At 42.4% G+C, this 17,703-nt stretch overlaps 1 protein-coding gene across 2 annotated transcripts in view; it reads left to right on the forward strand.

Annotated features, from left to right (window-relative positions):
- Positions 1-196: 196 nt before the first annotated feature.
- si:dkey-98f17.5 (uncharacterized protein LOC569123 homolog) overlaps positions 197-17,703 on the forward strand; it is a 28,587-nt gene continuing 11,080 nt past the window's right edge. Inside the window, exons 1-5 of one of the 2 annotated variants that reach the window (XM_017705070.2) lie at positions 197-387; positions 4,248-4,359; positions 4,705-4,798; positions 11,656-11,710; positions 17,026-17,166. In XM_017705070.2, coding sequence (XP_017560559.1) covers positions 273-387; positions 4,248-4,359; positions 4,705-4,798; positions 11,656-11,710; positions 17,026-17,166 — 517 coding nt within the window. In that variant the 5' untranslated portion in view covers positions 197-272. The remainder of the gene's footprint in view (positions 388-4,247; positions 4,360-4,704; positions 4,799-11,655; positions 11,711-17,025; positions 17,167-17,703) is intronic. The other variant, XR_005129212.1, reaches the window with a different exon arrangement.

A 17,703-nucleotide genomic window follows, 5' to 3' on the forward strand; every position in this document is an offset into this window, starting at 1 on the left:
TAATGCATTAGGATCTTGTTCCCACGCGTTAATAAGGCATTATTTTTATTTATGTGGCGTGTCACCGGCAGGGCTCCGTAGTTAGTCTCATATGCAGTGCATGGAAGCTCCAGCAGCAGAGCGGTGGATGAAACTGATGCGCTGATGCGCCACTGGAGGGCAGCACACGCACACGCACACGTTGGTCTGCGTCTGAGTCTTGGTGCAGCGCTGAAAATGGTCCCCCATGTTTTCCTTTCAAAGTGCGGTCAGTAGGCTCGGTTACTGTCAACATGTCGGGCGCCAGGAAGGGCCGCTCGGTGGCCAACGCTCTGGACACAGCCTTAACCACACCGAGCGAGCGGATCCTGAGGGAATGTCACAGTCTGTATGTGGACAACGAGAACGGTAAGGGCACAAACAGCGCTGTTTCCTATTCGCGTAACTTCTGCGCCGTTTAAGGTGGAACGGACAAGAAGCGGGCGACTAAGAAACTTCCCCTCGCTCCGGCTCTCATGCCTGAAGTAACCTACAGTAGCATGAAGACACGCTTTTAAAGCTGCCTTGTGGTCACTTCATTCATTCTGAGTTGCTCGGATTTGACTCCTCGGAAGTTTCTCACGCAGCGGTTTGTCGGGCAGTTTGTCTCACGTGTGATCAGATGCGGAGTGTCAGGCGGTCATTCACTCAGTCCAGGACTCGGGAGCTGACAGAGCTGCTGGTTTAGGTCGCAGAAGCTCCCATACGTAGATATGATATATGACCATGTACACAGATCAGGCGTAACATTCTGACCACCTCCTTGTTTCTACACTCGTTGTCCATTTTATCAGCTCCACTTACTGTATAGCTGCACTTTGTAGTTCTACAGTTACAGACTGTAGTCCATCTGTTTCTCTGATACTCTGTTACCCCCTTTTACCCTGTTCTTCAGTGCTCAGGGACCCCATGGACCCTCACAGAGCAGGTACTGTTTGGGTGGTGGATCATTCTCAGCACTGCAGTAACACTGACGTGGTGGTGGTGTGTTAGTGTGTGTTGTGCTGGTGCGAGTGGATCAGACCCAACAGTGGTGCTGGAGTTTTTAAGCACTGTGTCCACTCACCGTCCACTGTATTAGGTGCTCCTACAATGTCAGTGCACCTTGTAGATGTAAAGTCAGAGACGACAGCTCATCTGCTGCTGCACAGTTTGTGTTGGTCATCCTCTAGTCCTTCATCACTGGTCACAGGACGCTGTTGGCTGGATATGTTTGATTGGTGGACGATTCTCAGTCCAGCAGTGACACTGAGGTGCTTAAAAACTCCAGCAGCACTTCTTTGTCTGATCCAATCAGACCAGCACAACACACACTAACACACCACCACTACGTCAGTGTTACTGCAGTGCTGAGAATGATCCACCACCTAAATAGTACCTGCTCTGTGAGGGTCCATGGGGGTCCTGACCACTGAAGAACAGGGTGAAAGGGGGCTAACAAAGTATCAGAGAAACAGATGGACTACAGTCTGTAACTGTAGAATGTTGAAGTTTATGTGATATTTCCATAAATTCATGTAATATTATGTCAGTGTATAGAATTTTTATATATGAATCTGAGTCAAAGCCTCACAGGCTGAATTTGATTACTTTATCTTTTCCGTGTCCACATGTGGGATTGAGCTTATACAGGTGTTTGATTAAAACAAGGAATTATGACAGATTACGTTGTTATTTGTAGTTCATTGGATCTCCTGTGATGGGTTGAGTCTTCTTAAGCCTCTCTAATGCCACCACTGTAAAGTGTGTGTGTGTGTGTGTGTGTGTGTCTGTGGTTTTGTGTGTTTTTGTGTGGGTTGTGTTTGTGTGTTGGACTGTTTTTCTATGTATAGCCTCTTAATTAGTCCGATAGTAGACGGAAACTTAGATTGTGTAAGAGCGAGCCGTGCTGGCTGACCCACTCTGGAGGCTGTGGTGTGGTGTCTAAGGGTCAGTAAAGGCCAAATGGACTGAATTCCATAAAGCAGTGCTGAGACAGGCCTCCCCAACAGGAGACGTGTTGAAAATGTCAGTCTTTCTGGATAAATTTGGGCCATGAACAGCAGGAAATATCTCCAACTTCTAAGACTGAACTTTGGAGGTGTGGAAAAATATCCCTGCAGGTTTCTTTGAGAAGCTGAAAATGAGTCTCCTGAAAAGAATGGAAGCGGGAAAAAGTGCAAATACTAAATACTGAAAAATGAGTAATTTTATGTTAAATATACTTTTTCAGCTTTTTTTTCCTCTGACAATGAATAACCTACGTAGTGGCCAGTTTGACTGGAAATTAAGTAAATGAAAGTACAAAAGTACTTTCAAAAGTACTAATAGTACTAGCAATATGCTCAACATCAACGATATCAAACACTTCAAACAGTACAACCAGAACAATAAACAACAAAGACCAACACAGACCAAGCCAAACACAGGGCTTATATACAGGAGGGCTAACAAGGGATCACAAGACACAGGTGGAAACACAGGTGGGGACAAACAGGGGCGGAGTAACCAAACAAGGGGCCGGAATGGGATCAAAACAAAAAGCACATGGACTAGACCAAAACAAACATGAACACATGGACAGGACTGGGAAGGAAACACCATGAGCACATGGACAGGACTGGGAGGGGCCAATCGTGACAAACTCAAGTACTTGATTTCAATATAGTCATTGGCTGTTAATGAATCAGTAGGTCAGTTTGCAGGATGTTAATGCAAATTTAATCTCTACTGGTCTCTTTTTCTATTGTAAATACAGCCTGATGGACACAGTAATTTATGGGTCGTTCTACCATTGTGGCAGTAAAAAGGGCACAAAACAGTCGTACTGACTGTAACACTGCTGACAAAATGGCACAAATCTGAGTTTGTGTAAAACTTACTCCGTTACCACTTTAGTTTCAGGGTCACGTTTAAAGTAGACAATATCAAATATTGCATTCATGTTATTTTATTTCAGTTTTAAAGTCACTTCATAGTTCATGAGTAACACAACTGACAGTCTATTTGGGAGCTCTCAGTATTTTAGGCAGATTTGTCAAAAATATAATTAATACATTTAATGCATTCTTACAGTTTAAACTGAACAAAGTTGCCGCTTCACTTATAAATGTCTCTTAAGTGTCTGTGAACTCAGTGCCGTAACTTGCTTTTCATGGATGACTAAAAATGATTTTCACAATTTTTTTGTGAATTGGTGAATCGCATTTCTTTGGTTTGTTTTTATTCTAAGCTCATTTTTATGGCACCAAGTTGGACACGGTTTGCCAGCGTAATAGTAGAATGAGTCTTACAGGCATTGCTTTGTTACAACATTATCTTTTTACATATATTTTTAATGAAGTCTTTTCCAAGGCTTCCTAGTTCAATTTTTCCCACTTTAAAAGTCTGTGCTGTTGTTTGGTCATTGCTTAAAAACTTGATTAAAGGGCCCATATTGGATTAAGTGACCCTTATTAGTCCCACAACGGGGAAACCTCACCTCTGTATTTAACCCATCCGTGCAGTGAAACACCACATACACACTAGTGAACTGGTGGGCAGCCCTATCCTCAGTGGCTGGGGAGCAGTTGGGGGTCAGGTGCCTTGCTCAGGGGCGCTTCAGTTACATGCTGTCGACTCAGGGGACTGAACCGGCGCCCTTTCGGTTGCAGGGCTGGTCCCTCCAACCCACAACTGCCCCCATAGCATGGAAAACCAAATTTCCCTCTTTTCTTTTCTTTTTTTTTTTTTAAATTAAGGACTTTGAAGTGTTATGCAGTACACTGCATGGTGTACTGCATCACTGCTGTGATGTCATAAGAATCAACTAATTTACATATATCCACATGTTCAGCCCACAGCGGTTTAACCTTGCCCGTGCTTACTGAAGATCTAAGCAGTGTCTCAGCTTAATGAATGTTGCACTGTATAGCCAATCACAACAGAGTTCATTTACATATATCAGTCTTAAAGGCAAAGTAACAAAACCAGCCTGTTAAGTTCTAAAGGCTAAAAAGAGGATTGAAAAAAAATGGTCATGTTAAAGTGAATTATGACCACTTTTGGTACATAAAAGCACACAATTGTTATAAGTTGACCTCAAGGGAAAAATGACATATGAGAAAAATGTCAGATATGGGCCTCTTATTAGTGAAAATGACCACTATGACGGTACTTACAACCATACAGCCACCCTTACTGAGTGAAAAAGGCTGTTGTAGGTGAACCTGTAGCCTGATGTTTTCTGTATGTATATATTTGTTCTCCAGACCTCGTGAAAATAGCCTCCAGTCTGGGGCTGAGGTTGCTGCCACCTCGAAAGAAGATAATAGTGATGATTATGGGGAACCATTCTGCTGGGAAAAGCTCCTTTATTAACTGGTAACAACTATTTTACTACATACTGAACTGTTAACTACACACTGGCTATTATATTCCATGCTGCCATGTAATAACAGTTTCTGATTGAAAAGATGCACAAAAATAGGGCTTCTAAAATTTGAGGCAGAGGTCAGATTGCCTGCTGGGAAAGAAGCAGCCTGTTTTTGATGCAGAATCATGTAGCGTAAGCCCAGCTGTAGCCTTTTTATAATGTCAAATTGTTTATCAGTTTTTCAAATCTGGTGAATGCATCTGTATTCGTCGCTCTTTTGTTGTGTTTTGTGTTCTTAATATAATTATTATCGTTGTTTTTATGGGTGTTATCATTATTTCTTGTCATTTCAGGTACGTGGAGGAGCACATTCAGAAGACAGGTGTTGCCATAGAAACGCAAGGGTTCACATTTATAACCAGCGGCAGGAAAAGAGAATCACTGACCGTAAGTTCAGGCTCCTTGTTTTAGTTCTTTATTACTATTATAAGGTGTTCTTGCAGTGTACATGTTTTATTATACATATCTGATATAGACACGCATACCAACCAGCCACTTCATTAAGTACCTTTCCTTGTACCTTGTACCCGCAGGACCACCAGAGCAGGTATTATTTGGGTGGTGGATCATTCTCAGCACTACAGTGACTCTGACGTAACAGTGGTGTCTTAGTGTGTGTTGCACTGGTACGAGTGGATCGACACGAGTTCTGCTGGAGTTTTTAAACACAGGCAAATGACTGTACATCCACTGTCCACTCTGTTAGATACCCCTAACTTGTATTATATTTTTGGTTGGTGGACTATTCTCAGTCCAGCTGTAATACTGAGGTGTTTAAAGCCTCCAGCAGCACTGCTGTGTCTGATCCACCCAGACCAGCACAACACACACTAACACACCACCACCACGTCAGTGTTACTGCAGTGCTGATAATGATGCACCACCCAAATAATACCTGCTCTGTGGTGGTCCTGTGGTGGCTAATTTTCATATCAACTAATTTATGTAACTGATCAGGCATAACATCATGACCACCTCCTTGTTTCTACGCTCATTGTCCATTTTATCAGCTCCACTGACCGTATAGCTGCACTTTGTAGTTCTACAGTTACAGACTGTAGTCCATCTGTTTCTCTGATACTTTGTTGCCCCCTTTTACCCTGTTCTTCAGTGATCAGGACCCCCATGGACCCTCACAGAGCAGGTATTATTCAGGTGTTGGATCATTCTCAGCACTGTAGTAACACTGACGTGGTGGTGGTGTGTTTGTGTGTGCTGCGCTGGTATTGATGAACAGGGTAAAAGGGGGTAACAAAGTATGCAGAGAAACAGATGGACTACAGTCTGTAACTGTAGATCTAAGGCTGATAAAATGGACAAAGAGTGCAGATACAGGGAGGTTTATTTACTAAAGTGGCTGGTTGGTGTACATCTTTATTACGGCATACACAACCTGCTACTGATCATTATGGTTATTATACATTATTATGTACACAATGACATCTTTTCATTTATTTTTGACTGAATTCATAAAATTGACTTAGATTTGTTGTATTGAAGTTATGGATTATTTAGTGTTATACAGGCTGCAGTTTGAATAGCTATATTAATATAATGTAAGGCCATGCAGTAGAATCATGCCTAATGTTTTGTCAAGTTCATGTGGACCCCTGGAAGAGTGATGTTTGGCATAGCTAACAGGGGTCCAAATAAACCATTCTCCATTGTTTTCACTGCCAATTCGCAAATGTCATGAACGTTGCAAAAGGAACCCCAGTAGAGCCTGACAGATAACTTACTGTGGCGATATTATTGGCTGATGCAAACTATTTGCAGATAAATTGCTAACAGCATTTCTAACAACCAATAAAAGACAATTTGCCATGTGAAATACTTTAATTAAATGATAATGAAAGCACATTACTTCCGGGTTGCGAGAGACACGCTGGCGCGTTTGGCTGCCGCTTCTCCCCTGTTAAATTTATGTTGAATTAGGTTTAGTTTTTGTTTTAGTTTTTTAGGTTATTTTTAAGTTAAAATTCTACTCGTATTGCTCACCCTGGATTAGGATCTTGTACTCTGTGGGCGACATTTGTTCCCTTGGGTTTGTTTCGTCTGATCTTTTCACCTGTGGCGTGGGCCGGCACCGGTGTTAACACTTGGATTACTCGCCCCTGTCCTGACTCTGCTCGTGCTGCTGGGATTGCCCACTGGACTTCGGGAAGCATTGCTGGCCCGGCGTCTCTGTTTTGGCTCTTACAGATCGTCTGATCTTTTCTCCTGTGGCGTGGGCCGGCACCGGTACTTGATTACCCGCCCCTGTCCTGACTTTGCTTGCGCTGTGGGGATTGCCCACTGGATTTCGGGAATCATTGCTGGCCCGGCGTCGCTGTTTTGGCTCTTACAGACCGTTTGATCTCTTCACCTGTGGCGTGGGCCGGCACCGGTGTCAACATTTGGATTACCCGCCCCTGTCCTGACTCTGCTCGCGCTGTTGGGATTGCCCACTGGATTTCGGGAATCATTGCTGGCCCGGCGTCTCTGTTTTGGCTCTTATGGAGGCTTCCAGCATGGCAGTAAGGACATTAAGGTACTCTTTTATTGAACTATATGTTCTACAAAACACTCGGTGTAAACCCCCGGACTCGCTTTATCATCTTCGCAACCTCGGCATTTTGCGGAGACCTAAATACTCTCACCGTGGTTCAGGCCGGACTTTTATGTATAAGCAGCACGCGAATACTATTTCTACACTCTGGACCTCATGTCGTCGTACGATTGCTATGGGAATATCTACTCGAGCTAGTGGTCGGATACTGCACTACGTTAAAACCGTAAATCTGCCTGCTTTGAACACTGATTTTAATGTTAACTGTGCTTTACTGAATGTGCGCTCCCTTAATAATAAAGCACCACTCATTGCTGATGCTATTGTGGAGCGCAATATTGACCTGCTGTGCTTAACAGAAACTTGGCAGCAACCCAATGATTATTTTGCGCTGAATCAAACTTTACCAGCGGGCTTCTTATATGTATGTCAACCACGTTTAACAGGTCGGGGTGGGGGACTTGCGGTGGTCTACCGATCTAATCTTAAAGTTAGAACGATCCCACTTCCCCCTCTGACCTCATTTGAATGTCTTTCATTGCTCATTACTGCCTCTAGATCTGTTTTAATTCTGCTCATATACCGACCACCGAAAATGTCGCCTGTTTTTATTTCTGAACTCTCTGACATGCTCTCTTCTTTTATACCTGTGTACTCAAATTTGCTGCTGCTTGGTGATTTTAATATTCATGTTGACTCCGAAAGCTGCTCATTTGCCAAAAGTTTTTTAGATCTTCTTAATTGTTTTGACATTGTTCAGAATGTGAATTTTCCTACCCATAACAAAGGTCATGTACTGGACATTGTCTGCTCTACTGGCATAACTCCTACTAACCTGCATGGAGTTGAGCTGTTTATATCTGATCATAAGGCTGTGTTTTTTAATGTTGTTCTACCATGTTTTCAGCGTGGGCAGCGCAATTCACGACAGTTCTCATTCAGAAATACAAAAAACATCTCTCCCTCTGTCCTTATGGACATGCTCAGTCAGATAGATCACTCTGACTTTAATAGTGACAATGTAAACCAGCTTGTGACTCACTATGACATTACCCTCTCTGCTATCTTTAATGAATTGGCACCATTAAAGACTCGCAAAGTATCTTTCACCCAGTCTGCCCCCTGGTTTACACCAGAGTTGCGCAAGCTAAAGTCTGCTGGTCGTCTGCTTGAGCGTCGCTGGAGGAGAACTGGCATGATGGTGCATGCCCTCGCTTATAAGGATCATGTTGGTTACTATAAAGAGGAGCTGCAAAAAGCAAAAACACTTTATTTTTCAAATGTCATTCAGTGCTCCACTGATAATCTGCGAGGTCTTTTTCAAACAGTTAATAAGCTGATCCGCCCTCTGAATTGTTTTCCTTTAACACCTTCGGCTGATCTCTGTTCAAAGTTTATTAATTTTTTTAATCTGAAAATCGACTCTATTTACTCTCAGTTTGCTTTTACGCGGCCTATATTGAATCATCAATCTCTCTCTGTTCAATTCTCTGGTAGTTGCCTTTCTAATTTTTCTACTGTTAATGAGAGTTTTGTTGGTGAGCTTATTATGAAATCTAGAGCCACTACATGTCAGTTAGACCCCATTCCAACACAGTGGGTGAAATCTTGTCTCCCTGCTATTTGTCCCCTTATCACCAAGGTCATAAATGCATCACTCACTGCAGGCTTGGTCCCTCCCTGTTTGAAATTAGCTGCTGTTACTCCTGTGCTAAAAAAACCTGGCCTTGACCCTGAGAATTTTGCTAACTTTAGGCCCATTTCTAATCTTCCACTCCTGGCCAAAGTATTAGAGCGAACGGTTGCTTCTCAGCTACACGAACATCTGGAATCGAATGATTTGTATGAAGTGTTCCAGTCTGGTTTCAGGAGGAACCATAGCACAGAAACGACTCTACTCAGAGTTGTGAATGATTTGTTATTAGCTGCTGACCAGGGGATGCTAAATGTATTGATTCTTTTAGACCTGACTGCTGCGTTTGATACTGTTTGCCATAACCTGCTACTTACCAGGCTTGAGACACTTATAGGTATAAGTGGCACCGCTCTTTCCTGGTTTAAGTCCTACCTATCTGATAGGCAGCAGTTTGTTTCTATTGGTGGCTACAAGTCTGATTTGTGTGCGCTGTCCCGTGGTGTCCCCCAGGGATCTGTACTTGGCCCTCTACTTTTCATTTTATATATGCTTCCACTTGGCAACATCATTAGAAGGCATGGGCTCCAGTTTCACTGCTTTGCGGACGATGTGCAGATCTATGTTTACTCTAAACCATCTCATACCTGTCCGCCTGCTGTGCTAAGTGACTGCTTACTTGATGTACGTGCCTGGCTGGTTGAAAACTTTCTAAGCCTTAATGGTACTAAAACTGAGGCCATACTGATTTCCTCTCCTGCTACTGCCAGAAAGCTCAGTAGCCTTGCTTTCTCTATACCAGGGTTTGTTGTCTCCTCCTCTGCTCAGGTTCGAAATCTGGGTGTAATTTTTGACACAACACTGTCGTTCGAACCCCACATAAAAAATGTCTGCAAAACAGCCTTTTTTCATTTAAAGAACATTTCCAGAATTCGCCCATTTCTGTCCTCTGCTGCTGCTGAGATCATTACTCATGCATTCGTGACCTCTAGATTAGACTATTGTAATGCAGTGTTGCATGGTCTCCCTACCCGGCTTTTAAACAGACTGCAGTATGTGCAAAACTCTGCTGCTAGGGTGTTGACCCATAAAAGATCTTGGGAACATATTACACCAGTATTGAGGGATCTCCACTGGCTTCCAGTCCAGTTTAGAGTACAGTATAAAATACTGGTAACTGTTTTTAAATCTCTCCATGATCTTGCCCCCACTTATTTGGGTAATCTACTTCAGATGTATGTTCCAACTCGCACTTTACGCTCCTCTTACTCTCATCTCCTAATTGTGCCTTCTACAAAATTCCGTACTCTAGGTGATAGAGCGTTTGGTGTTGCTGGCCCAAAACTCTGGAATGGGCTTCCACTACAGCTCCGTACATCATCATCTCTATCATGTTTTAAAGCCGGTCTTAAAACCTATCTCTTCCAGCTAGCATTTGAGTGAGAATTTCTCTCGAACTTCTATTTATTTTAGTTAAGTCTTTTATTATTGTTTTATTTTTATTGTTGTTATTTTATATATTTTTTTTTTCTTAGTTTATTTTATATATTGTTATAAATCTTAATGTATTATCTGTTTTACTTTTTTTGTATTGTACAGTGTCCTTGGGTCTCTTGAAAGGCGCTTTATAAAATAAAAGTATTATTATTATTATTACATTAATGAGCAGTAAATCCATAGCGTTTAACTTATTCTGCTTAAATGACGGAGCTGAAGGCAGCTTCTTATTCTCCAGCCCCCCCACCCCCCAAAAGAAATTTGGCCATTTCTGTTGGTCCATTCATCATGACATTTACACAGAATGTAAAGGGCAACAGGCATTTTCAAATTATGTCAAAAACCAAAAAAAAAAAACCGACAAAATTTCTTCTGACATCAGCGATGTTGAGTTGATTTCTAGAGCAGAGAGACGGAAGAGGCGCTGCCTCCGTCCACTCCATGCATCGACCTGGTATTGCAGTACCTGTTCACTGCCCCTCAGTGTGTGTATATTCACTAGTGTGTATGTGGGTGTTTCACTGCACAGATGACTTTAATGTGGAGGTGAATTTCCCCATTGTGGGGTTAATAAAGGGTAACTTACTTAGTATTGGTGTGTTCTTCATGCAAGTGGTAACTGAAGTTTTTGAATAACTAAAAAACGAAAATGACTAAATAGAAATGCAGGGTTTTCTTTGTCTTTATGAAGAGCGTGAGAGAACTTAGTGTAGTTTGTATCCAAAACTTACTATAGGTCAGGCTCCTTCACCTTCAGACCTGGAGAGCAGATCCAGAACAGTTTGGTGATTTACCTCATTCAACGTATTAGTTTCCAGATTTCATAGATGATTTTTAAACAGGGAAACCGCCAAACTGTGCTGGACACCAGCCTCCCAGAACTGGAACTGAAGAGCTCTATAGTGTAGGTGCTGTATACCCTCTTATATCAGATACCATCTAATGTCAGTGACCTTTCTCTTGGTCTTTTCTGTTGACAGCATCTCAGGTCATATACATACTAATATAGCGAGCTTTAGGACTGACAGCGACAACATTCTCTATGTGTGTGAGAAAGTGAGAGAAAGAGAGAGATATAGAGGGAGGGAAGGAGAAGACTGTATGATAGCTGTGTCGGTGGTTTGTTCTAGAGAAAAGGGGGTTGTCTTAAAGCCACAGTGTCATTTTGCAGTGCACGTCTCTCTCTCTCTCTCTCTCTCTCTCTCTCTCTCTCTCTCTCTCTCTCTCTCTCTCTCTCTCTCTCACATTCTCACTGTGTGTGAAGAGAGGAAGATGAATAATGTAATTGCACTAAAGGAGTGGTATAAAGAGATTATCTGCTATATACAGGAAGAGCTTAAAGCTGACTGCCGGAGAGAAAAAGAGCTGCAGTAAAGCCTCTGACAGAGGGAGAGAGAGAGAGAGAGAGAAGGGTGTCTCCCTATAGCTGGGCCTGGCTTCTCGCTCCACACACGCTCAGCACTCTCCTCTCTTCATCATCACTTTGCATTTTCAATGTTGTTGCTGCTCTCGTTTTGCTCACACTCACGTTTTTGCTCTCTGTCTCGTTCTCTCTTTTCCTCGCAGGGGAATGCCACGCTCCACCTCTACCCACATTTCAGACCGCTCCTGGAGTTTAAAGGTAGGAATTACTCAGCATTGTACAATCACAGATGTTACATGTTAGAGGACTTGTAGAATCGCGGGTGTTACGTGTGGTCGGCATTGCAGGATGTGTGATACCTTACGGTCCTGAATTGCTTCTTGAATGTGCCTTCGTATCCTTAAATTAGTTTCACCACAGTCTGTAACCTGTAGGCAGTCTAGAATGTCTCTCTTTGGGCTTTGCCAGGTTTTCTAAAATGTTTCTGGCTCTAGAATAGGACCTGTGAACATTGGACTGGCAGTGCGTATAGGGACAGGCTGTTTGGTCTCTTTTGCATTCATGGCTTGTGTTTTGTGTTTTTGCGTGTTTGGAATTTTCCTGCACGTATGTTGTTTCTCATTGTTGTTTAAGATGATTGTGATGATGGCTTATGCAGTTGTAGACAGTTCATGATACGTGTTGCTGTAACTGAATACCGCATGAGTAAGTAACTGTAGGGAGTCATGGAGCAAAATATTAACAAAATTAATAACTTAAATGTGTTCATTTATATATATATAAAATGTGTGTGTATATCTATAGGTAGGTATGTGTACCTATATGTATTTTTTTCCTACTGGTGCTTTGCTGGTAGTTTTAACTGTCCCAGTTCCCAGTTTTAGTCCATTCAGTATGTAATGACGTGTTCGAAAGCTCTGACTAATGCCTGAAACTGAGTCACAGCTGGATATATACAGTGCGCTGTAGCTACTTCAGGCTGCGAAGCAAGGCACAACATCTTATTCATATTCATCAGTAATCAAGCCTATTATAGCCAGTTAATTTACTGTCATTGTACACACATAAACTGAGACTGATCTAGTTTGCGTGAGAGCGGCTGTGATTATGATTTCGAACCACGTCAGGTTTAAGGTCTGCTCTTATGATTCACTGGTTTAATTATTCAACTTCATTATTTTGATTGCGCTCTGACCGAGGTAGGTGGTCTGGATTTGGTTTCTGGGCATGTTGGAGCACGTCATGACTGCACAGTGATTGTGCAGTCAGTATTCAGTGGGCCGAGTGGGTTCATCCAGTGCAGATCAGGCGAGACTGAGTCACTCCGATTGACAAGAGCTCAGCGTCAGAGAAGAGAGAGAGTAAATAATAAGAGTGCAGGACAGTCAGTTCTGACGTGGGTAGGGCGATATGGACACGAGCCCACGTCACTGCTGTGAAGGGCTGGATCAGTCTCGGTTTATGCGTGTACAATGACAGTAAATGAACCGCTGTAATAGGCTTGATTACTGATTTTGCGTTGAAAGTATGCAGAACCCAACACCTCACACTGACTAACATCAGATTATTAGTTTCAGACAAATGCGAAACTGTGAAAGCCTTGAGTGCAGTCAGTGACAGATCCGCAGTGCTCAGTGGACTGACTGCTGTCACTCTGTCAGTGACCAGCACGCACTGGTTAAGTCATTGATACATGTGTCTTTTACCAGTATGCACCAGTTATGTTATAAATACATGCACCTTCTGCCCCATGCATCAGTTAAGCCGTAAATAAATGCATGTTCTACCAGTGTGCACCAGTTAAAACATCAGTACGTACACCTTTCACCAGCATGCACCAGTTAAGTCATCAATACATGCACCTTTTACCAGTATATACCAGTTAAGTCGTAAAGAAATACACCTTTTACCTGTATGCACGAGTTATGTTCTAAGTACATGCACCTTTTACCACAGTGTACCAGTTAAGCCATAAATAAATGCATGGTACTAGTGTGTACCAGTTAAGTGGTCAATAAACAAACCATTGACTAGTACGCACCTGTTAAGTCAAAAATGAGTGCACCTTTTTCCAGTAAGCGCCAGTTGAGATGGGAATAAATGCATCTATTACTCATATGCACCAGTTATATTGTAAATACAAGTGCTTTTTTGCTATTACTATTGGTAGTGTATTGGTTAACACCTTTGCCTTTCACACTGTAGACTGGGGTTCAATCCCCCACCAGGGCAAGCACCCTACACTATACCAATAAGAGTCCTTGGGCAAGACTCCTAACACCACCTTGGCCTACCTGTGTAAAAATGATCAAATTGTAAAGTCGCTCTGGATAAGAGCGTCTGCCAAATGCCATAAATGGAAATGGAAATTACCTACCACCTAAGCTAGAAATAGATGCACGTTTGAGCAGCATGTGTCATATATGTTTGTTTCTTTTACCGGTGTGCACCAGTTAAACCATGGGCCTTTTATACCAGTGCGTATCAGGTTGGTTGTAAAGTAGTACACTATGGGAAATTTAGCCAGTGCAAATGGGCTGCTCTCTGATCATGGTAGTTTAAATATACTGATCATTGATCAAACAGGTGTGGCCCACACTGGTTCTTTTGATTGGTGCATAATATGGGCGTGGTTTGGCCATGTCATATTGCGCTACATTATGCTGCCATGGCATCAGGCTCCCCGCAGTGCTGCTCTGCTGCCTGACGGTGACACAGCACTTTCCCAACCTTTGACCTTTCCCTCTGCGCACCAAGTCCTGCTACCCCCTTCGGCAGAGCCAGCAGCGCGATGCCTCTTCACCTTTCAAAGCGCTTAAAGAGCAGGGGGTTGGACACTGTCACATGCGGCCGGCCGCATCAGATTCTAAATCTATTTTCCGGGCTATTTTAAGTCCTGCTTGCGCAGTGTCTCTGCCATGCCACTTGCACCCTGCCTGGGGGAAATGCTAGCGGTCTTAGTCACTGCATGGCTTTGCAGGGTCAGTGCAGATGCTGCCGCTGAAATATAGATGACCGTTGCGATGCACGAGTTTTGGGACTATGTCTGTGAAACGGTTGCTTTGTAAAACATGCTGTTATGTGTGTGTGCAGTCCGTAGTGGTTTATGTCGCTTCAGAGATGGAGAGATGAATAGACAGAAGAGTTTGATATGGGAGAGAATGTTAATTAGTTCAGGAACAGGACTGTGGTTTGTACGAAATCATGACCACCTGCTCCCTCCACGCTGAAAGAACTTCAGTGTCCACTGCAACCAGATTTGAGGAGTCATTCTTAACCCTTTAAACAGCTGGCTTATTGTTCAGTGATTAAGTTTACATCTAATTTTGACCGTTATGATTGATTGATTGATTGATTATAAACATTGATTTACCTTCTCAATAAATTTGGTGATTTGAATGATGATAATGCATATTTAAAATTCTCACTGTGGTTCCTCTTATAGTTCGAAGCATAGTATTTATAGATGTATGCAGATATTTATGCAAATTTATCCTTTTGTCCCACAGCATTTATGTACATGTGCAAAAGTTTGGGATCCCCTGGTTCTGTGACACGCTATGTTGATTTGCTTAGTGAAAAGAGGTTAACATGTCCTGTGCACATATAGAGGATACACTTATCCACATTTTAATGCACAGTTACTCTTTTAATGCTGATTATAACCTTTAAAAAAATCATAAAATGTGTCGTGTAGGTTTTGCACATTTCATTTCATAAGGAGCACCTCCTTGTTTCTACACTCGTTGTCCACTTTATCAGCTCCACTTACTGTATAGCTGCACTTTGTAGTTCTACAGTTACAGACTGTAGTCCATCTGTTTCTCTGATACTTTATTAGCCCCCTTTTACCCTGTTCTTCAGTGGTCAGGACCCCCATGGACCCTCACAGAGCAGGTAGTATTTGGGTGGTGGATCATTCTCAGCACTGCAGTAACTCTGACATGGTGGTGGTGGTGGTGGTGGTGTGTTGTGCTGGTCTGAGTGGATCAGACACAGCAGTGCTGCTGGAGTTTTTAAACACCTCAGTGTCACTGCTGGACTGCGAATAGTCCAACAACCAAACATATCCATCCAACAGTGACCACTGATGAAGGACGAACACAAACTGTGCAGCGACAAATGAGCTACCATCTCTGACAATAGGAGTGGAGGTAGGAGTGTCTAATAGAGTGGACAGTGAGTGGACATACACTAACATGCCACCACCATGTCAGTGTCACTGCAGTGCTGAGAATAACCCAACTACCTCCTCTGTGGGGGTCCTGACCACTGAAGAACAAGGTGAAAGGGGGCTAACAAAGTAAAAGATGTCCTACAATTACAGACTGTAGACCTGCAAATTGCACCTATAAGTAAGTGGAGCTCATAAAATGGACATTTTACAATGTATATACAATGAGGTGTTCCTAATTAAATGCACTGTGTGTGTGTGTGTGTGTGTGTGTGTGTGTGTGTGTGTGTGTGTGTGTGTGTGTGTGTGTGTGTACATGTAAGGCTTTCTATTTCATCTTGATCAGAAAAGTATTCTTTAAAAGAGTGTCTGAAAGTTTATGAATGATTTATTTGCTCAGTCAAATGTTTTTATGATTTGGCATTTTATTAAAAACTTCTAGTTACCTGATTATTCATCAGGATAAAATCAGTTGACTACTCAATTACTAACAGAATTTATTATGCAGTTATTACTATGTAGTTATTTAGTAATTACAGTCAAAGCAATATGGACATTAAGAGGTGAATACTGAATCAGATGCAGTGTTTTTAGTGCATGGCGTGATTATTTAGTCCACAGAGAGATGACTTCACCAAAAATTCAATAGCATAAGAAAGTATTTTACCAACTGACTGACTACCCATAAAATGAATCACACATCGTTCCATATAATTCCTTGTGACAGAGCTGAGGGTTTTGACAGGCAGGCGGTCGCTGGCTGGGCGTTGCTTCACAGTCGTTCTTCACTGGCTAGCTTTATGTGGCACTGCCTTAAAGCTGCCAGTTGAAGAGCTGTTGTGGGTAACCATGACAACAGACCACCTGCCATAGCAGAGAGAGGGTGTGGCCGAGCCCTGATGAGACCTGTCACTCAGAGCCACCCAAAGAGATCTTTATGTTGTGACAAATGCAACAGGTTAATGACGTGGTGGTCTGTTGAAATGATGTCGAAGTGAAAAGGGGGCTGCTTTTTTTTTTGGCTGTCTTTGGTTTGACAGATGACGACTGTTGTAGCTGTTGCACTGTTTGCCTGTAGCTTAGCTGTCAGACAGCATAGCATCAGTTTAAAACTTTTAATCCCCAAAAATGGTCACTTTACAAGAGAAGGAAAAGCTACTTTCACATTAATGTGACAAGATTTTGATTATTTCATTTATTTTATTATTTTTGCAATTGATCGTATTCGGATCCATTCATTATGAATTGTTCACAGGGTGTAAAGAACAGCTGCCGTTTTTTCAAATCACATAAAACAAAGTTAAAGACAAAAATATATGAGGTTTTAAAACGACAACAGTGTACCAAAAAGCCCTCATGCTTTAGCATGTTTATGTATGCCTGTAGTTGTGTGTTGTAGGTGTCACGGACTACCTGTCTGCTGAGATCTCCACCTCCAAGCAGAAGAAATTCAGCCTGGTGACGTTTGTGGACACACCGGGGCTGGTGGACGGAGACATGATCTACCCCTTCGATGTCAACAGCGCCATCACGTCGTTTGGTAAGGACGAATAGCACAGTCACCTCGTTTTCAGATCTGAGGTGAGGACAGGAGAGGTCAATCATGCGATATGGAAATGACCGGTCATTTACATAATACGTTTATTTACACTGCCGTTCGAACTCTTGTTTTGTTTATATGTTCAGTTTATATAGAATAATCATTAATACGGTGTGTTTATACATTGTAAACTAGATGCTGAAAGATATTTTAGATGTTTTGTCCAACGTTTCAAGTAATTGGGGAACAAGAACATATTACCTGATAAATGATGTGCTATTTACAGCAGTTTTTCAAATTTATTCACCTCCAGAATTGTTCACTTAGGGCATTCTGGATAGTCTTCTTCTTCTTCTTTCGACTGCTCCCTTTAGGGATCTGCCTCCATCTTGCCCTATCCACTGCCTCCTGTACTTTCACACCAACCATCTCCATGGCCACCTTCACTACATCCATAAACCTTCTCTGAGGTCTACCTCTTCTCCTTCTGCCCGGCAGCTCCATCTCCAACATTCTTTGCCCAATATATCCCCTATT

Source organism: Pygocentrus nattereri, chromosome 20 (genome assembly GCF_015220715.1).
Source record: "Pygocentrus nattereri isolate fPygNat1 chromosome 20, fPygNat1.pri, whole genome shotgun sequence".
Classification (NCBI taxonomy): domain Eukaryota; kingdom Metazoa; phylum Chordata; class Actinopteri; order Characiformes; family Serrasalmidae; genus Pygocentrus; species Pygocentrus nattereri.